This window comes from Hyalella azteca, unplaced genomic scaffold (assembly GCF_000764305.2).
Source record: "Hyalella azteca isolate HAZT.00-mixed unplaced genomic scaffold, Hazt_2.0.2 contig12981, whole genome shotgun sequence".
Taxonomy (NCBI): domain Eukaryota; kingdom Metazoa; phylum Arthropoda; class Malacostraca; order Amphipoda; family Hyalellidae; genus Hyalella; species Hyalella azteca.
The window spans coordinates 117,601-140,321 of NW_025942920.1; the positions used below are offsets into that span (position 1 = coordinate 117,601).

The 22,721-nt window shown below is 38.0% G+C and overlaps 1 protein-coding gene across 1 annotated transcript; it reads left to right on the forward strand.

The window, feature by feature from the left end:
- The first annotated feature begins 5,248 nt into the window (after positions 1-5,248).
- On the forward strand, positions 5,249-19,051 carry LOC108680592 (kelch-like protein 3). Its single transcript, XM_018169465.2, has 16 exons — positions 5,249-5,267; positions 9,987-10,078; positions 10,808-11,104; positions 11,414-11,587; positions 12,146-12,252; positions 12,632-12,750; positions 13,110-13,282; positions 13,543-13,642; positions 14,004-14,160; positions 14,655-14,764; positions 15,450-15,562; positions 15,741-15,918; positions 16,613-16,753; positions 17,227-17,347; positions 17,840-17,974; positions 18,460-19,051. The coding sequence occupies exons 2-16, from the start codon at positions 10,026-10,028 to the stop codon at positions 18,642-18,644; spliced, it is 2,163 nt and encodes a 720-aa protein (XP_018024954.1). The 5' UTR covers positions 5,249-5,267; positions 9,987-10,025; the 3' UTR covers positions 18,645-19,051.
- The last annotated feature ends 3,670 nt before the right edge of the window (positions 19,052-22,721 follow it).

The following is a 22,721-nucleotide window of genomic DNA, read 5'->3' on the forward strand; positions in this document are numbered from 1 at the left end:
TGTCAACAAAAAACGTTGTGCGAGCGATTGCTGCACTCAGAAAAATAAAGGTACCATGTTGTCCAAAATAGTGAGACACTTCCTCATTCACTGCACGAGCAGCGAACAGACGGAACACTCAAACACCCTTTGCCGGACAAAACTGAGTCAGGATGGCTCAACTGGACACAGGCACTGGGTCACGCAAGGGCTGAAAGTACATCGCTTTGCGAACAAAGTCCCATTAATTTCTCTGAGTGCGGTGACGGTGTGTAATTCACTGCATTTTGTGGAACTGTGCGTATGCAGCGTTTGATGCGTGCATAGCGCATTATTTCGATACTAAGCGCTTTAAAGTCCCAAACATAGATAAGAAATAGATATAAAATATTAACAACAACGTGACCAAGCTTTTGGTAACGCTCACAAACTTTCCGCAAATTAATGGGCAACATGTTATTCAATCTAAAGGTTTAACTAAAGCATCTTCTATTTTATCAGTGTTATCAAAATAGCATTACAAATAAATAATTTATAAAAAAACCTTTAACACTTGACAGCAGATCACTGTAGCACATGTAATCTCAAAACACATTTTTTTAGAATTTAGAATCTTTAATTTCAATGTTTCTACAACTATGGAAAAAGATCTTGCATGAAAAAAAAATTTAACGTCAATGTTAGTAATTTACGATTTTCAACAGCAACACACTAAACGTTGAGTTATACTAAAATCTCCGTTATATTACGTACCTAATAGAGCTCTATAGTAGGTATTATAATAATAAATGCTATTATTATGGGAACCAATTATTGATATAACGTTATTTATAAATATTATAACTTGGCTGTCCGTTATAAAACTCAAATTGTCATTCCGATGTGCAGAACTTAAAATAGAAAACTCCCCAAGAAAATATGTCTAGCGGAGCTTTGCGAAAATGTAAGCTGGTTGATTTTTTCCAACAGACTTTTCCATTCATCATATTGAAGCAATATAGCAATCCATCAATAAAACTAAAGCTGTAATTTCCGGAGCACCAAATTGCAGGTCTGTGAACACGCTCCACTCAGTATAAGTTTCGAAGCGTTTAGGGAGCAGAATATTGGGACTGCAACAAACTCTTTAATATTTTAAACTTGTCATTGAAATCGGATTAATCTATAACATAATAAACGGAAGTACAACACGTGCATGCAAAAACTATTCGCTAACGTTTTTTTACCGGAAGAATAAATTTTTTAGAACCGAGTAACGTCGAAAAAATATATTTTTCCTTGATAGTAAGGTCGATTTTCTTAGCAGAAGGCGGTCTCTCTGAAATAAGTTTCTTTTAAGAATATACTCACCACGAGTCCGAACAACTCCATTAATTCGAGAGTACCTTATTTAAAAAATGGAGGAAAAGCAACCCACATTAAACAAGAGTAAAAAGGGATCCTTACAACAGCTAAAATTCTCCGGCCGCACAAACTCAACGGAATAAAACTCCACGGAAACTTGACGCCTTTGCGTGGTTGATAAAGCCCTGAAGCATTAGCTGATTGCCCGTACCTACTCTCCGGTGGTATGTGCTTGAACTGAGGTGTTATTCTCCGTATAGCTAAAAGCCTTGCTAAAGGCCCTATATACTCAGTGAAATAGTAAATATGATCTTTATGAGTGTATATACATATATTATCATTTTCGAAAAATAATCAAAATAGAGATGCACTTTACGCCCTAATGTGGGTCACCCTGAACCACTTGGGCCGACAAAGCTGCTTATCAGTGCTACTCCAGTTCACTGCTTGTTCGGTTGGCTTGAAATTTTATCACTATTTGGACAAAACGATCCTTTCAGTTTGTCAGTGTAATATTAGAAAGCTGGGCACGCTTTTTAGATGCGGATAAGAACCCCGATGGTTAACGAACAAAACTAACGCTGAGTTCTCAGCCAGTTGAAAAGCGACACCCCTATATAACGCGAATTATATAAATTTTTCAATACTGATCTAATACATTTCGTATAAATGTTGAAACGCTGAATTGATCTGTGGCCGTACTATCAAAACTTGCTCAAGAACATGAAGCGGACATTTCCGACCTGTGATTGATTGGTTTAACTTGAACAGCCTACAGTGAATGGCTGGCGGAGTTGCATACGCGTAACTTTTTAGCGCATTTTCTCATTAATGGAAAAAATGCACTATTGTGCTCGCCATGTCCGTCTGTCTGTCTGTCCGTCCGTCCGTGACCTCAAGTTTTCGTCGACGACAAAATGCGCTCTCTGTCACTCACTGCAGTGAGTACTTAGTTATATATTTTTAATAGTACGGACCCTTGCATGTGGCCTACAGGCTACATACGACTTCTCCCTAGACTGGCTGCTGCCTTCTTATAGCGTCCCGAGCGCGTCAGGCGCAGGGTCTGGAATACAGTAATACGACCGTCGATCGTGATGCGTTCATCGGCCGCACTGCTGGTGTAGAATCCAGATGACCTCTCGTCCGTCTTGACGCCTACCTAATATTGGTGAGAGGGACCTAATATTATTGATGACAAATATTGACGTCTAAATAATATTTATGAGGGAGATATTTACGCTAACCTAATATTGGTTAGAGTGTCCTGATATTATTGACCTAATAATCTGAATGAGAACCTAACATTGTTGACCGGAGTCAGATGGAGTAGGAGTATGCTGATTATGAAACATTTCCTGTATCCCTAAGTTATATTCGGAAATTATAGTATTCTGGAAATCTTAAGGAAACAAGACACATGTTGATTTTAAGAACAGATTAAATGTTCTGATGGAGATTAATTAATCGTTTTTTTTTCAAGCGATATTAGGTGGAAAACAAAGAGTTTAGAATATCAAATCATGAAATATGATATTAGATACATGATTCGCACTTATTGTCTTTTCGGGGACATCTGGCAGGCCTCAATTTGAGACGATAGTCCTACAATTTTAAAAACAGCATATTCTCGCATTAAGCTTCCAACATAACATGTATAAGCCACCCTGAACCGCACAGTGCACAACCTTCCCACACACCTCAGAATCAAGAACAATCCCTAAATTACGACGTTTGACCTACCAAACACTTCGACGGCGTATGACGCGAGTCTTTGCACTGCCCAACAAGGATTTAGACTGCTAGAGACTGAACACATTTCGCGTAGCCCATGATGAAAAGTACAGTGCGGAGATCGATAGTAGTATAGTCTAGTACATAATACTACAGTACAGTACAAGATATTACGGAACAGAATACTAAACAGTACGCAGTACAGGGCTCGAAGCTGAATTAGATTGCTAGTTACTAAAAACGTCATACGCAGTCCAATGCTAAGTATGCAGTACTTGGCCGATGAGCAATTGAGTTGCAACTGACTGAACACATAAAACAGTCGAGGGGTTTCTACGCAGTTAGTGGGTCGGTGCGGATTTAGGTTACTAGTGACCGAGTACATGACACACGGCCAAGGAGCAACTACAGTATGCAGCACGGAAGTCGGTGCGGATTTTGGTTGGTAGTGACTAAACCCATAATACGCAGTCTAGGGGTAAGTACGCGGTACGAGGGTCGGTGTGGATTTAGGTTACTAGTGACTGAACACATGATACGCAGCCCATGGCTAACTACGCAGTAGAGTGCTCGTGCCGATTTATGTTGCTCCTAACCGGACACATGCCATGCAGTACTGTCTAGGACTAGGAGTGACTACTCAATTGTTCTGCATGCCGTATGTTCAGTCAGCAGCAACCTAGATCAGTACCGGACTACATGGTGCCGCGGTGCGTCTGCATGCCGTATGTTCTGTAAGGAACAACCTTAATCGGCCCAGTGGATAAAGTTCAGAGTACCAAGATTGACGCAGAGAGGCGCGGGTTCGAACCCAGCTATGTGCGCCAGTTTCTGGTCAGAATCGGCAAGGAAGCCGGGCGGTTAAGCATAGCAGAATTGTAGCAGTGAGTTGCGAGTTCGAGACCGCAAAATGCTGTGAATGTTCTGCAATGTTAAGAATCGGCGACAGGCCCACGGCCTAATAACGCTGAAACCGCTATTATAATCAGCAGGGAGTTCTGTACTGCGTAGTGACCCCTGGGCTGCATGCTAAGTGTGTAGTCAGTAGAATCCTTGATCAACACCGATTCTTGTAATTGCGTAGTTACCTCTGGACTGCATGCTTTGTGTTCAGTCAGCAGCAACCTGAATCAAGACCTAGCCTCATAATGCTTAGTTATCTCCTGACTGCAATTCATGTGCTTAGGCAGTAGCTACTTTCATCAGTACCGATCCCCACACGGCATAGTTACTCTTGGAATCCTCCTCAGACTCATGCCATGTGTTCAGTCACAAACAACCTAAATCAACACCGAGCACCGTTCGATTAGGGCATGTTAGCCTTAGCCTGTTGTCAATTTATTACCAAGCTACCTTGCTGATTTCGACCAGAATTTTTGCCTCTAGTTCAGTATTTTAATCCTATTCCTTTTTCAAGATCTCAACCACTCAATCATTAAAAGAGTAGAAATGAATTACATGTTCATGTTAATGTCCTAATGAAAGGGAACTGATTAAAAATTGTTCGTAGTTCAGCACAAATTCTCGCGATCGTTTGATTTCGAATTAAACATATAAATAAATATGTTAGATTATCTTATGAGTTACACATCCTAAAAATGAACAAAACATTGGCCTGGGATTTTTCGACATAACTCTCAATGCATCTGGCTGATTATTAAATACTTGCATTGATGCTTTGACAACAGCACTATAAATTCTACAGAAGTGAGTTAATTAATGCATGCTAAAATTTTGCAGGTCTACAAATTCGGCCGAGGATGAGGCTTGAGTTGTGAGCACTGGATCCGTAATTATTTTCGGTACTTGCCCTCTCAGTCTTGGGCTAGTTAGTGCCTCTCGGCATTCACTATTTCACTCGGTGAAATACGTTGGAATACATATGAACTTATTCGTACCTATAAAGCATGATGCGGCAATGTTTTTCTGATTTCAGTACTACGGGAATATTGATTGTGAATTGTGATTAATATTTTTGGCATTACTAGACTAGTAGAATATGGGTAAATACTAGTCGATGTTACTGTTGCTGTTCTGCGTTTCATTCAGGGCTGATTGGTGTTCCAAATTGATTGTGCTCGCTGATCAGTAAACTCTATGCCTATGGTCTGCACTCTGCGAGTCTGCAACCAGTGCCGACCACCTAGAATGTTTTGTGAAGATATATATATGATCTCCACGAACAAACAATAAAATTCCTTGTAACATGGGTAAGAACTAAGAAGGATAGCTAGTAGATTAATCTCGAGTCTCGTGAGGAGTGATTTGGCGGTTTTGGCCTCTTGTGTCAGTTGTGTGAATGTGTGTGGCATAGGCTATGCCAATTAGCCAATACAATTTTTACAAAAGTAGCCTACCTACTCAGAAGTCCTCCTTTCATTGTAGTCTGTAGATGATGTAGATGTAGAATAAATGGCATTTTCTGTGGTTTTTACTTGTAATAACTTGTTTATCCTTCATTGATTAATTTGATTTGATATCACCATATTTATTTAGGTTACCATATTGATTATTGATGGTGAATGACAGATGTCAGATGACTCATGACTGAATGTGATATTACCATTTACCAATATACATAAACATGCCATTGAGATTTGAACATTTACAAATTACAATGACCTTGTCCACTTCAATCTTCATATCAGGCTATCAGCAGCCATAGTAGGTTACAGGTAGGATACCTAGACCTAGCATTTCTTTTGTTGAGTTTTGTAGTCTGAAAGCCAGCTGTTAGCTTGCATGATGACTTGTAATTTCACACTATTTGAATTGGGTTGTGTGAATTCACTAGGCTATAAAAAGGACGCAATAATATGCATTTAAAAATTACTTTTTAAAGACAACACTTCTAAACTTAAAGAATCCAGTGTCTCTGCTCCTTGCTCTCTGCCTCTCTCAAGGCTCTCTGGTGTTACACATGTACCACAATGAATTCCTAATTTCATTATGAAATATTAAAAGTCTAATTTTTAAATTTTATTTTTAAAATTAATAAAAATATAAAATTTTTCAAAATTAGCCTATTAAGCCTATTCTGTCAATTGATACGGTTGATACCTCACTGCATTGTCTCCGTCTCTGACTTTACGCAAGTGTGCAAAATTTCAGATCGATTGGACAACTCAGGACAGGTAGGTACCTAGGTAGAACCGCACTTACCGCAGGGCTGGAAAAGTCCTATTTTTGTCTGAAATATCACGGCTCTAATATCATATAATAATAATATCAGTAGGTATGAAATCTCGTGGCTCAAATGTCATAATTTTTTGTTTGATTGAAAAATCACGGTTTGCACTTCACAAACATGTCACTTCATAAAATTTTCGACTTCCGCAATCTGCATTGCTTCACGGTTCCTGCCAAAATATCCTGCAGAAAAAACCTAAACATCGTAATGTAAACAAATCAACTAAACGTTTTGTTGAAGATCGCGCATAGTTGTGGACTTGTGGTCATGTCAAAGCGGTCAGAGTTCAGACTCACGTGCTCAACTTACAGTAAAAACAAATTTTATTGTTGCCATTCGACTGTTTTAGGGTAAAATTAGAGATTTGAGGTAACACGTGCATGGACTTTGTAAATAAATTTGCGCATTGTAAATTGCTTTTCATGGCCGAGATATGGAATTCACGGCTTGGTGAAATGGAATCACGGCTCGAAGAAATGGAATCACGGCTGGCAAATCCATAGAACCACGGCTTGAAAAATTCAGTCGCGGCTTGCCAAGTAGACATATTCCATGCCTGTAGAACCGGTAGAAGTAACTTTTTGCTTATTAGATCTTATGTTGTTACTTTTGTTACGACTTTTGGAAAAATTCGCCAAATGTTGTTACTTCATGAATTTCAGCCAATAATTCTTTAAATAAGGTCCCGTTCCGTTGGCACTCGTGCTGACTACATAGTCGGTTTAATTAACCGCGCCTTGTCTCGTTCATAACTCGAATGGTCGAGTTCGGCAACGTTCGCCGGTAAGTGCGCCAAGCGCCATGCCGGTGCTCTAGTTACTCGTTAGCCTTCAACTGGTCAAGATCGCTGCCATATCTAATGCTCACTTTTATCAATTATTATTATGTAACTTTGCTATTTTTGAGGATTCATTATAATTATTCCCATATATTCTTAAGTTTGATTAGCGCGGTTTTGCTTTAACACGGTAAAACTCGGGGATTTATTAACCGCGTTAATCAAGGGATTGCTGTATATACCTGAAACAGTGAAACAGAAAGGAATGTTTTAGAAACAACCATCATACGTTTTGGAGAAATAAATCATAGTTTAGGTTGATTACATTTCAAATGTTAAGATCCGCAGAGCAAAAGTCCAAGTCAACTAGTGAGAACATCAAAATACGTAAGAAAGTTGATAGTTGACCTTGCTTTACTAAATAGTGATAAACTGTTTGTGTAGAAAGAATATTATGGTTTGAGACTTTTAAATGAATCTGTGAATATACGGTACTAGGAATCTTTCAAGTATACCGTCAACCGGGGCTACTCGGGATGGGCGGGGCTACTAGGGACAGTCCTCCAACACTGCGTAAAACTGTTATAGTAGCAAAACTAATTGGAATATTGCAAAACTAAATATAGTGGCATAAACATCAACATTTTTCCTATCTATGTAGTATAAAGGAAGTCAAAAAATACCACATTTACTAGCTTTGAAAAATTCCTGAAAAAAATGGTGAAAAATGCTATTTTGAAAAGTTACTTCTGCTGAGGTCTGTAGCCAAAAAAATATTCGCCGTATTAAAAAATGTTACTTACATAAAAGATGCACCCAGGTGTCGGCTTGGAAACGTAATTGACGGAATTGTCCTATCTCGTTAAAAAAAATGGCGCCCATTTCCGCATGGCGGGGCTACTCAGCACACCACACCGAATAGCCCCCCCCCCTGGGGCTATTCGGGACACCCTCAAAAACGCATTTACAGTAGAACCTCAGTAAGCAAAGGCTCCAGTTAAGGAAAAAATTGATTAAAAACAAAGAATATTGATTACATTTACCTCGCTTGGTGAAAAAAATTTCACTTATCAAAAAATTAGTGCATCATTGGTCGTCACAAAATTGTACATAGAATGCTATATATATAATTGTACACCGGGCATCATAGAATGAAAAGTAATTGACCTAAACTATGATTTATTTCTAAAAAATATATGATGGTTGTCACTAAAACATTCGTTTCTGTTTCAGGTATGTTTTTCACAATCTTTTTTTTATAGTAAATTCGCCTTACCCAGTTGAAATGGCGCATAAACAAGCGCATGGCGCATAAACGAGCACTATTGTGCTTGCCATGTCCGTCTGTCTGTCCGTCCGTCTGTCCGTTCGTCTGTGACCTCAAGTTGTCGTCGACGAGAAAATGCGCTCTCTGTCACTCACTGCAGTGAGTAGATACTGAGTTATATTTTTTATAGTAAATTCACTCAACCCAATTAAAATGGTGTGAAATTACAAGCCCTCCTGTGAGCTTACAGATACAGAAAAAATGCTATAAGGCTGCTGATATGAAGCTTGCAGTGGACAAGGTTGTTGTAAATGCTTGATGGCATGTTCATAGATATGGTAATATCACATCAATAATACAGTCAGTAATATCACATCAATAATATCAATAATAGGGTACTGTCAACTGGGGTAACTTCGGCCCTGTTTTTGAATTTGTTTTGCAAACAAAAGCGGGGTCATAAAACGATGGCCAAAGTCACTCCTGTGTTTATGACTTTGTTTACTACCTTGGCGTTTATGACCCCGGCATTTATGACCCTGTTTTTGTTTGCAAAACAAAATCGAAAACACAGCTGAAGTCACCCCAGTTGATGGTACTTAATGTTTATGGTAATATCAATAAATGAAAAACAAGTAAAAAATAACTGAAAATATCATTTATTCTACCTCTACATCATCTACAATGAAAGAGGAGGACTTCAGAGTACTGTTAGTAATGGATGAGTACACTCTGCATGCTTCAAATATTTTAAAATGAAGTTTTATTGCAAGTGTCCCGAGTAGCCCTGTGAGTAGCCCTGTTCGACGGCATTTCTACAAAATGTGGGACGTGTTGCCCGATTTACCCCACCCATCCCCTATTACCCTGTTTGATGGTAGATATATTCCATGCCTGATGGCGTAGGAACTAGCCACTAGGGGCTAGGAATTAATGCTAATTTCCACTCCTCTAATTACCAATAGGCAGAAGCATACATACAATCTCATGGTCAGAAAAATGTGTCAGGATCATGGAAATTTCTATTGTCTTTTTATCTATCTGCAAAGTGCATCAAAATATGTTAAAAAATAACACTATTTGCCAAAAATTAGTTTCAAAATGGATACACTGTTGCATAGATGCACTCGCACACATGTTGCACAACTATACACATGTCAACATGTGCATCAGTACCTGTAATAGTGATCATATTTACATTCAATGCCAGCTGGTTTGTATCATTTGTATGAAATAATTTTTTTAGAAGATGCAAAATAGTTTTTTTCATATTTTAAAATGAGTCAAATGGGAGCTCTTCTCAATCACCTATTCATATCTGAGAATCACACAGAAATTCAGCTTTTTGAAGTGAGATTTTGAGTTTCCATGTATAGTAACTTGACTGCTAGAGTGCTAGTGGGTTAAATGCTCAGGATAAATATACCTAGGTACTTTCTAGCATAACAGAGGTACCGGTAATGCTATTCATGAGAGTGACTGATGATTAGAATGGCTTAGGCAAGATAACACATCCTCAAATACAAATCAGAGAACATGGTTGGGCTATTTGGGTACAGATATAAAGTTGCCATTTTATAGAGGGCTACTTTCTTGCCAAAATGTATTTCAATGTGATTTAATGGATACTTAGTCTAATACTGAAGTAGAATAAATTATGTGATTTTAATGTAACCTTTTTTTGTGTCCATCAGCTTCATCATATTTTTCTTTTCAATATATAAGTCACTGCAATGGATGATGGTCAACATGATGTTCCTCCTGGGAATGAAGCACAGAATGTCAGGTTAGTTGAGCAAGATACAATATGGAATATTGATTTCATGATTAGTCTGAAGTATGTTTTTTAAAGTATGTTCAGGTTTATGTATGTTTTCAAAGCTTGGCTCTGCAAATATATTAGGGCTGTTTGGATGCATATACTATCTATATGATGTGTAAGGTGTTGAGATATATTATAACCTGGACCTGAAAATTTTATTCCTTAGCATGATTTTATTAAGACATACAGGGGTTAGACTAAACAAGGAAAATGACTGAGAAATCAAAAAAATATATTTTAGTATGGTGTTGGACTGTAGGTCAGTGGTTCCCAAAGTGGGCAGTGCTGTCCCCCTTAGGGCGGCAGAAAGATGTATGGCTTAAGTAGGTAATTCACTCGGGAGCCAAGGGGGTGCCAGCCTGCAAAAGTTTGGCAACCACTGGTGTAGGTCTTGGGTTGTCATTGCCTTTTTGCAGCAATTTAATTTAAGAATTAGATCAAAACTGAATTTTTAAAATTAGCTTACATCTATAAGTACTTCTATTTAAAAGATAATAAATAGTTTTTTTTTTCAAATTTATTGATGAGAGTAATATATGAGTTTACTTTAATTTATGAAACCACTTATAAATTCAGGTGGCAGTAATAAAAAAATTATTGTATTGTGCAAGAAAGGATTCAATAAAAACAATCTCACTGGCTTAAAAACAAATCAATACAATATATGAATGGAATGGTTATACATATTTCCAGAATGAACAATCCAGAGCATCTTGGGAACAATGTTGGTGCTGATGAGGATATGGGTGACGCTCCTGCTGCTGCTGCTCGTGCCAATGATGTGATGGTCATTGATGATCATAATTTCATTGGTGCAAATGATGACATTGATGATGACCCTGATATTGTGGAGGAAAATGATACTGAAGATGATGATGATGATGATGGTCTAGCTGATCAGATTGAGCAACACATCCTATTCCACGACCTGGTTGATGCTGACCGCCCTCATCCAGCGCCTTTGGCACGAGACAACAATCCTGGGCCAGTGTAAGTTCAGGGAAATTTGTAGTGTCATGGCTATTGATCAGTAGTTTTTTAATCTGAGGTACAAATATTGTAAATCATTGCTGCTGTAACAGCCCGGTTCATACAATTATGTAAGAATGCATGAAAAATTTGTGTCTAGGTTTGAATGTAATGAGGTACATAATAAATATTTCCAAGTTAATAATCCATGCATGTTCTGAATGATTTTCTCCAGAGGCATGTGATAAATTTCTAGTAATGGGTTGAAAAACCAATATTTCCAAGAATGTATTGCATGATGGTAGTTTTTGATGTTTTTTCTATGTGCAGGCTTTCACTGGGTAATGGCCAGGGACGTTTGCTTCTGCGACATGCAAGCCAAAACAGCTTGGATGAGAGTTCTCAGCGCAACCTTCCTCGTAATGATGGAAGCCACTCCAATCCTCCCTTCACCAATGGACAGCATTTTCAAAGAGCTTTTGATGTTTTTAATGTTATGAGAAGGTATATATGTGTGATATGATCATAAACTCATTAGTCAAGGCCCACTTCATATGAGTCAATCAGTTTGATTTTTGAGATGCTCTAGAAGCTGATCTGGGCCTATACTTTCAAAAAAAGTTAAGAGATCGTAAGTTCATCAGCCAATCATTGACGGCCTTTCAGGCAAAATCCACCAATCATAGACAAGAAAATAGAGCGTAAGTACTTACGTTCACATAGCGAGCTTTGAAAGTATCCACCAATCATAGACAAGAAAATAGAGCGTAAGTACTTACGTTCACTTAGCCCAAATTTTGAAAGTATGGCCCCTGATACTTTTGTAATGGAAGATTTTCATGAATCTCACTAGGTAAAAGTTTGCCCTCACGAGTTTACAATATTGCTTCTACATTTCAGATTTCTACTTAGCCCATTTCTATTCTTTCTGCTCCTAATGTGCTATCAACTCTCTAGTCACTGTCCAAAATGTTGCCATACGATGAATAGGATACAAACACTGCACGCACCATCTTATACATAATTTACTTCTATATGTTATTAAGTGTGTGAACTCTGCAGTGGGAAGACCTTGTGTGACGTGGTGCTGATTGCTGGAGACGTTGAGGTTTCAGCTCACAAGACAGTACTGGCTGCATGCAGTCCATACTTTATGGCCATGTTTACTAGTAAGTATTGATGCACTAATTGTGCTTCTATGAATATTAAAAACCTAACCGTATTTTTTATCAGCATACTTGTCCATGAATACATCGTTAGTGTCCATAGTGAGTATTTTTAGACATGGATGCTTGTTTGTATTTTGTGCTTATTTTTGTACAAAATGTCTGCAATTGTTCTCCTATAGGTATTTTTACTGCTATTGAAATTTATTTGTTTAACTAATTATGCTGACAAAATTAGTCACAAATATTTAGTAGTCATAATCCTCAAAAATATCTATTGATAATATAACATTTTCAATCTCCATTAATAATATAGCATATTCACAAAGTTTTTTCTGCCTTTTTGAGGAGCTTTGAATTCTCTTGTTTAATTTTTTCTCAGGTTTCGAGGAGAGTCGGAAAGAACGAATAGTCTTGCAAGAAATTGACGGTGCAGCTCTTGAGCTTGTCATAGATTATATCTACTCGGCTGACATCTCCGTCACCGAGGATAATGTCCAGGTCTGCAAATGTGATGATTTTGCATAGTAATGGTTCATGGTCTTACTGAATATGTGGCAATTACTAATCTCTGATTTTCTCTACAATGGGCTTGAATGCTTTTGATACTGAGTAAATGATAATAAATCTATCATTGGTATCAATCTATTTTACTTGTGAATAAAAAATAAAATTTTTCACTCTTCAAAGTCTTACAAATACTTACAAAATGTTGATTATTTTCTCTTCAAAACGTTAGAATTGCTCCCATTAATGTTACCTATAACAGTGAAGAAAAATAGTGGAATTTCATGAATATACCTTGAACATAATTCATACATTATACATGATTTATACTACATGCATGAATATATGCGCAGGTTTTGCTGCCTGCTGCCAACATCCTGCAGCTAACGTTTGTGCGGGACTCTTGCTGCGAGTTCCTGATGTCCCAACTGCACCCCACAAACTGCCTCGGCATACGCGCCTTTGCCGACCTCCACGGCTGCCTGGAGCTATGTGAGCGTTGTAATGATTACTATCAAGAAGATATAATTATATTCATTTATAATTTATGCTGATAGAATAATGATATAATAATATACAAGTGACCCAGCACTCAGTATTTTCAAATTATTGTTACATTGGCTGTAAACTGGCGAATAATAATAAGAATTGAATTGTAATCGTAGTTGTTTCATTACATTATTTATTGCATTATTTATTTTATTTCATAAAAAAGTTGTTTTACCCTTGCGTCACTCATGTACGGTACCTATCTTAGGTATCTCTTACTGATAATTGAAGCATTTGCAGGGAGGTGGTGGACTGTGAAGAGTTCCTCAGCCTCTCCCACGACCAAGTTGTACGCCTCATATCCAGCGACCGACTGCAGACTCCTGCTGAAGAGAAGGCGAGTCAATCATTCTGATGTGATGTTCAATGGACGAATGGGCATAATAATAAGAAAAAGCACCATTTGATTGGGGTTAATGAGTCCGCCAACTTAATATGATGCGGCACTCAATTGTGGCAAGTCAATATGTTAAATGAACTAAGTACTTAACTGAATTGTGAGTAAATTGATGAATTCAATTTCAAAAGCTCTCTGGAAAATCATTGCTAATCCTGGCTAGTAAAACTGTACCAGCAGTTTCTTCAATTTGGTTCACGTTGATGACATTTATTAACAATTATGTTGAGCTACAATAATGTTGCTAAAAATGAAATGAAGAATGCTATTCCAAGGATGTGATAAACTTGTTTGTTTTCAGGTGTTTGAGTGCGTGATGGCGTGGGTGCAACACGACGTAGCAACACGTCACCAACACGTCGCGGAGCTGATGGCGTTTGTGCGTCTACCGCTGCTGCAGCAGGACTACCTCGTGCAGAGGGTGGAGCGTGAACCACTGCTTAACAGCAACATAAAGTGTCAGTTGTGGCTGAAATTGCCATTTTTGTTGAGTGGTAATACTTATCTGGTTGTGGAACGGTTTTCAGTTGTTAATGTTGTAATGTGAAAAAATTGAATAGGTAATAGTTATGGTGAAAAACTTCTTGCTTTTGTTGTGCGGAAAAACTAACTTGGATTTGGGACGATTTAAATTAGAGTTTAGGAAGAACAAACTTTAATTTGTCGTTATTTTATTAAACTCGCCCCTTTTGATGGTAGCAAAACTAACTTACATTTGTAATGACTTGAATTATTGTTGTAGTGAAGGGAATATTCGATAAGTTATGGGAAATATACCTTTCTTTCCTTGAGCAAAGTGGTACTACTTTGCTTATAATCACTGGCGTTCAATTATAAGTGAATGTGCAATGATGTCATCAACGTATGATAAACGCTTCAATATTGTGCATTATACTTTGAAAACTTTCAATTTGTTCTGATTTAATTGATAAATATAGATTTTTGGTTTCAGGCAAGGATTACCTCATTGAGGCGCTGAAGTATCACCTGCTGAGCTCTGAACAACGCTTGCAGTTCAAGACTCCTAGGACAAAACCCAGACAACCTGTTGGTGTTCCAAAAGTATGTTTTTTGGCATTATGATATTAGCATTAAATTCCTTAGAGTTTGTTACTATGAGTTGTTTTGCACTAAGATATTACCATTTGATTCCTCAAATGGAATTCTTGGTAGATTTTGTAATTTACGATAGAGAAAATCTACATTATTGAATTTTCGCTGCAGTTACGTCGTTCTGACAATGATGATCAGGTTATCTGGAAGAAAAGATGATGTGTTGGTATTTTCCCTGAAATACTTTCGGCGGCCAGCTAGACCAATTTTTCAAGTCTTGGTTCGACTGAGGTGCTTCATCTTAGATGTGACTCTGTCTTTAGTGTCCATAATCATTGCTCTATTAGTAACTAAATTTCTTGCTGTTCTGAATTGATCAACATCTTGTAATGGTAGCGCTTGTTTCAAGTTCTTGGACCAAGTTATTCCATTTCTAGATTTGACTTTCATTAAGTATCCAATCAAAGTGGTTGAGTTCAGCAAGATTGAAGTAGCAATATGCTTCAGTCTTACTTGCAACCCACAACTAGCTGAAAATTCTGGTCGAAATTGGCAACCGTCCAAGGCTGACAAACGTTTTTTTATGGCCATGTCGGTCATTTTAATGGACAAACGTTTTTTATTAATTAGTATATAATTTGAATGGACAAACTTGTTCTTTTATTGATGTATTAATATTCTTCAATTGGTTCAGGTGCTGCTGGTGGTTGGAGGGCAGTCACCGAAGGCGGTGCGCAGCGTTGAGTGCTACGACTTCAAAACAGAGAAGTGGTCGCCCGTGGCGGAGATGCCGACAAGGCGATGCCGGTTTGTTATACTTATAACTATCGCATGTATTTTCTACAAATGTATGTATTTATACATATATATGCGTTTGTGTTCAACATCAGTTGTGTTGATTTTTGTCTCTCGGAATAACCATTGTGTTTGGAAGCTAAGACCAATTGTGTTGATAAATACCATTATAAACCCATGGTGTTTACAGATGCGGGCTGGCGGTAGTAGAGGGCCGCGTGTACGCCGTGGGCGGCTTCAACGGGTCCTTGCGCGTGCGCACCGTCGACGTCTACGACCCCGCGTCCAACACTTGGTCAGGCTGTGCCAACATGGAGGCTCGACGCAGCACCTTGGGCGTTGCTACCATCAGCGGCAAAATATATGCTGTTAGTGTGCCAACTTTATTATAGTTACTCATATGATTTTGGATATACGTGGACTGACTGCTCCAGTATAGAGACTGAACCCAGCACCCTCGTTATAACCATAATAAAAGGCAAAATAAAGGATGTAGGTGTGCTTCATCTACTATATGTATCTAATACAAATATTTTCATGTCAAGTTACGGATGTCTTCATCCATGGTCACGCTGATGTACTGCCTTTGATTCCTATGATTACGGATAGTTTTGTGTTGCGGTTGCTTCCTCTGTTTATGATGTTGAATACACTGCACCAACAATATACCTGGCGCATCGCCTTTGCTATCGCCACCATCGATAGAAAACAAATGTAGTGTGGTGCGTTCACAGCGTTCTTGAACATTCGGCGTGAAAACACTAACCAACTTTAATGCTACTTGTACCTTAAGGCCTTGCAATTACAGTTTCTGTCAGTTGATGAAAAGTTAATGTCCCCTATAGAGCCTGGCTACTGTAATAATGCTGAATCACATCCAATCAATATCGCTTGCTTTTAAGTATATTATTTTAAATGGTCCTGAATCTGTTTACTGCTTCCTGAATTTTCCTGAAGCATACACATTTCTTCCTGAAGCATAAACATTTCCAATGTGTATGCTTCCCAACATCTCTGATGATATATTTATGATATCCTCTATGATGAACACACTTTCAACAGGTGGGAGGTTTTGATGGCTCAACAGGGCTGAACAGCGCTGAGGTCTACGACCCAAAGAAGTCCGAATGGCGAATGATTGCACCCATGACGACACGACGCTCTTCTGTGGGCGTCGGCGTCCTGCAGGGCAAGCTTTATGCGGTAAGTGATGGTTCTAACAGTTTTTATTGTGAATATTAAATTATGATAGGGACAGGATTTGTTGCCAATTTCTATCATTACTATCAGAATCTCGCAAATTCAGCATCATGAAAATTGGGGTTCCCCTTATTCTGCGTTTAACAAATTTTATCAATACAGCTCCCTAAAAGATTTTACAAGTCAGTTAAGGCGATTCAAGAAAGAGCCAGTAGCCACAACCTAGTTTGAATTTTCATTGTTATCTCTATCATTATTTACGATCAGCTGTTTGTGTTTACTTTTTGTTAATGCTTTTGTTTACATATTTTTTTCTTGGAAAGCAAGCCCGACTGTACCTCAATACATTTATACATCACTGTTTTTTTCACATGTTGGAGGATATGATGGCGCCTAAATAGTGTAAACATTACGCATTACTATTATTTACATTACTCATCAGTTTTGTTCACATTACTCATGACTTGTGTTGACAGGTTGGCGGGTACGATGGCGCCTCAAGACAGTGCCTGTCTGGCGTTGAGAGATACTGTCCTGAGACGGACGTATGGACCCCCGTCGCTCAAATGATAGCGAGACGAAGCGGTGCCGGCATTGGTACGATCTTTAAACATCCTGATCTTGTCTTATAAGCATTTATATCTAAGCATTTATCAACGCATTCGGAGAAATGAATGAGACTTAGTCAAAATAGCCATGCACTATTTGCCCTCGTTTGGGTCATCCTGACATAATTTGGCCGGGGTTGATCAGTATCGAGTCCGCTCTTTTTGCTTCTTCTGTTAGAAAGTGTATGATATTTCGACAATATCAATCATTCATTTTTCTAAATGCTGGCACATTGTCAATGCTTTCCGTATTTATGGGCTGGGTTACGAAAGTTACTGTCAATTGATTGAGGGTTAATTTGTTCATTCAATAAGTTAATGTTCGTTTTTTATCTAGTAAGATATATTGAGTGCTTGTGTATTACATAACAGTTATTTGAGGTTACTTTGTTATATGCATCTGGTGAGGTACTGCTATCTAGGGAAGCTTAAAATGTTTAATTAATAAATAAAACATTTACTTATTAATTTGACGCTGCAGGTGTGATAGACAACGAGCTGTATGCCGTTGGAGGGCATGACGGTCCCCTCGTGCGCAACAGCGTCGAGGTCTTCAATCCAGACACCAACAAGTGGCGGTTGGTCGCTGACATGAACCTATGCAGGAGAAACGCTGGTGGGTCCAGTTTTGTCCAATTTATCTGCTTTTTATTGTTAAAAATCGTCACAAAATCCTACCTACGTTATAAGCTATTCACAATTGCCCACACACTTAACTAACTCTAACACTACCTGACATCATTTCCATTTAAGATGGAAAGCTTCCAGCCATTTAACTGGTTCTCGCTTATAAAGTACCTAACGGATTATTTTTCCGGAATAAATAGTCTTCTTATCGTCGGTATTAACGATCACTGACTAGTGGTTGACGTTGCTACAACAACAACAACTGTACATTTTGAGCGGTGTCATGCCTACAATACATTGTTTACTAATATTATTTTCTATCAAACTGATATTGAAAACGAACATGTCTCGTCTCGTACTCGTGCCACTCCTATACATGCACGGTTCGTCCCTTACTGTTCACACTCTCCCAACTCCTTTAGTAGTTCGTATTAGTACTGGGCACACTTCGTACTCAATCTATGCATGTCGCAGGTGTGATCGCCGTGGACGGGCTGCTGTACGTAGTTGGGGGTGACGATGGCACATGTAACCTCACCTCAGTTGAAGTCTACGACCCATCCTCCGACACGTGGACGCTCCTCGCTGCCAGCCTCTCTATTGGGCGGTCGTACGCGGGGCTCGCAGTAGTAGAGAAACCCGTCGCGCATTCCTCCTAAGCTGTTATCTATTATAGTTATATTATTCTTTAATCCTTTGTTTATTGACGAGAACTGTTGGGTTACTCTCGACACGTCCTCTTAATCTAATCGCAGTATATTATTCTTTAACCCTTTGTCTACTGACGGTGACTCTCGATACGTGCCTCTTACTCTCCTCATCACAGTTGACGACAGTCGACAGTTTACCTAACCTGTCCACTGACGGTAATTCTCCATCCAGGCCTCTTAATCGACTCTTCTTAGTTCAATTTTAGCCCTCTACTTACTAACAGTAACTCTCAATGCCAAATATTTAGGAAAGAATAGCATTGTCGATCGTCCGTCTTACCTTAGACAAAGGGTTAAAGTCTTATATTATTATTTTAAATGACCGCACCTGGAAGAACTTCTCAGAATCCGTCTTAGTGTACACTCGACACGTCCTCTTAATCTAATAGCAGTATATTATTCTTCAACCCTTTGTCTACCGACGGTGACTCTCGATACGTGCCTCTTACTCTCCTCACCGCAGTTTATTCTTAAAGCCTTGTTCTCTACGGACGATAAGTTTCAGTACAGAGCTTCATGTATGAATGACATTGACGACAGTTCGTTTACCTAACCTGTCCACTGACGGTAATTCTCCATCCAAGCCTCTTAATCGACTCATCTTAGTTCAATTTTAGCCCTCTAATTACTAAGATTAACTCTCAATGCCAAACATTGAGGAAAGATTAGCATTGTCGACCGTCCGTCTTACCTTAGACAAAGGGTTAAAGTCTTATATTATTATTTTAAATGACCGCACCTGGAAGAACTTCTCAGAATCCGTCTTAGTGTACAGACTTATTATAATAAGATTGAACTCGCTTCTGAAAATTAAATTATGCTCTCGGTGATATATGTGGAATAAAAACGTGTTTTTAGATTGATGCAGCAAATACTTACGCTGCAATTAGGTGCACTTCTTATTTAAATGAGCTAGTAAAAGTTTTGATCTGAAGTAAACTAAGGACAACTGTTTCGGTAATTTCATGTGTCTAAGTCAACGAAATTTATGCTAAAGCAGTGTATAAATTATGAAGAAGCGCCCAAAATGGAACTAAAACCTACGCGAACACCCTTCCGTCCAAATCCTTTGAATTCCACCGCGTATGCCTGTTCTATACCTGATAGTAGCAATCTCTCTATTAAGATTTATCTTATTGCAAATGCTGTGCTATTTTTCTAGCCTTAATCCTCTGCCCTCGAAAATTTTCAAGCAAAACATTTTCTACCCTCGGCAGATGTTGTAAGAAGTATGCTGTATGAAAACGGCATTTTGAATTGAAACACTTCGAATCTCCTTTTCGGCTGATTACTTTTGAGAGGAATTTCTGGCAAGAAAAAACTTGGTTCATTTTTCCGCGCATGTTTTGATTGCATCATCGAAATATCTTAATGACGTACCAGCTTTGGACAGAACTGACTTTGAATGGAATGTTTATTTTGTTTTTAGTTTGTGAATATGTATATTTTGTAATATTGCTTGTAGAACTCTCGTAGTACAAATATCGTACGTGGAGCTTATATACTATACAACGAACTCCTGTAATTTTTTTGCATATATTCTGGCATCATCACTTTTAAAATTCTGTTGTACAATTCGCCTTTCTAGACTTGACTATTGCTCAGATTAAAATGGTATGGGAGAAGAGCTAAAATGTTTAATTTCAAACATTTATTGGTACTTAATTTTCATAGAGGACAAATTTCAATTCTAAATGAAATGAAAGCTTACGCCGTTTTTGTGCTGTTTCTGCTTACTTAGAATATGAGATGTGAAGCTGTGATAAAGACTATCTATGATATAGGTTCCTAGTATTGTTTGTAGTTATTAATACATCGACGCTAAGTCTGCATGACCAAATGGTATTACAATATTTTTGGCTACAGGTTTTGCTCCTATTGATTACGATTTTTCAATATTCCGTCATTTCGCTGATGTTTACTTTTCCGTCATTTGGAACCAACTCCTGCATTGTATATTTCCTTCACGGTTTAATCCCTTCAGAGCTATCCAAAATTTATGAGATTTAGAAGACGTGTTATTTCATTTATTGCTTGGTCGTGTAAACCTTAACGTTTAATAGGCATCTCTGCACTAGAGCAAACCACGTTACTACCCCCATTATTTTTCATAAGTACTTATTTACTCACTTCCGAAAGCCTAAATAATATATTTTGATCGTTCCGCTTCAGTGTACCTACTACNTAATAAGCAATTTGTCGATGACTATTAATATTTTACTAATTTTTGAAATCCGATTCCATCAGCTTATTGTTGATGTTCATGACTCAATCTGTCAATCTTCTTATTTTATTTTTTTTTAGTTTTATTCGACTCTTATTTTAGTTATTAGTGTAACTAGCTTCTTGTACCTTCCAATTTGCTTAATCAACCTTGTTTTGCCCAACTATTAGCCTCCCCATGACGTATAAAAAGTTTTCTCTTCTGTTACCTTCACTCCTTTGCTGAAAACTTAATTCCTGATGTCACAACTTTCGTCAATACTTTCTCTTGAAAATCCGAGTCTCACTCTTTTTTTCTTGTATTATAATCGTGTGTACCCGTGCCCTTGTATAGGTTTTCAGGCACAGCAATTAATTATAGCCCAGTTTGTGAATGTAAAAGCAAACGATGAATTAACGATGTATTGTCTAAAATTTTAACAATGTCTTCTCAGTTTTACGCGCTTGAGTCACTGGACATTGATTTAAGGTAACTATCGAGTCATTATTTCAAACTTGTTTCTCGTATGGAATTATGGCGAATAATTTCGTCCGCAGCCTCCCACTGAAAAATTTCGCTAATAATGTTTCCAGTCTTTTTGAAAAGAGCGACTCCATCCTCTATTGAAACGAAAGCAGCTCTAGGTCGGATAAGTTAGAACGATCGCTTGGTCCCTGAATTATATAATTGCTATTATGAACGAAGGTAATGTATGTTGAGTAGATATTATTCTAAATTATGGACCCAATTCAATTTATTCGTATTTATTAAGGTATAAAGTCAAAATGAATAATTTTTACACCAATGGAAAGAAAGATTCCATTTTTTAATATTTATAAATGTTCAATATGTGTCCCTTGTGCTGCATGGTTGACATCTTAACGGTACCCAAACTCGTCCTACACACGAGAAAGCATATCTTGAGTGAACTGTAGCAGTGAGTACGGTTCTTCAGAGCAACCAGAGTTGCTGGTAGAGTCAACTGGTAGAGGCAGAGTAAACAGCTTCCTTGACGTAATCCCACAAGAAATAGTCACATGAGATCAGGTGATCTCGGTGGCCAGAAGTGCAGAGCAAGATCTTCATTTCTTATGCGTCCTACCCAACGCTCAGGAAGTGACTGAATCGAAATGCTGCCGTTTACATGTTTACCGTGCAGCACAAGGGAACATATTGAATATATTTATAAATACGTACAAAAATTGTGAATCTTTCTTTCCATTCGTGTGTATATTATTCATAATGAATTAAAAATTGTGAATCTTTCTTTCCATTTGTGTGTATAGTATAGTATTCATAATGAATTTATACTTAAATACAAAGTTATTAAATTGGTCCATCATTTAGAATAACCCTATATGCGTTGTAAGTTTTACTTGTTATTTACCAGTGATCAATCAATGTTGCTATGCAGCCGTTTCGGCAAATTTGTTCAACTCGACAATAACACGAGCAAAGACTTAACATTCGACTATTTTACGATTCAAATATTAAATTCCCGCATGAATTATGATGAGGAATATTTTGCTGGACTTATGTGGCCAAAGTTTGTAAGTATATCACTGGCTGTAGAATTTAAAATTATTCCCGGTGGCGTAACAAACGCATGCAGTTGTAGGTCTCGCGTACGCGTTACATGCTGCTGTGGCATCATAATCGTGGTGCAGATTTTGTTCCACCCTGGAACAACATCAAAACTGCGATTATTAATAAATCGGCCACGAAGAAGCCATAGAAAATTCAAAAATATTCGACGCAATCCACTTCTCATACAATTTCAATTGTAGTAGCTTAAATTGATTAGTAGTAAATCATCTTCAACG

Bases quoted from the DNA above. Each gene is read 5' to 3' on its own strand.
- LOC108680592 (XM_018169465.2), top strand. From the start codon at position 10,026: ATGGATGATGGTCAACATGATGTTCCTCCTGGGAATGAAGCACAGAAT. The intron at 16,754-17,226 runs GTAAGTGATGGT...TTGTGTTGACAG, and splicing joins TGCAGGGCAAGCTTTATGCG to GTTGGCGGGTACGATGGCGC. The intron at 17,975-18,459 runs GTGGGTCCAGTT...TGCATGTCGCAG, and splicing joins CCTATGCAGGAGAAACGCTG to GTGTGATCGCCGTGGACGGG.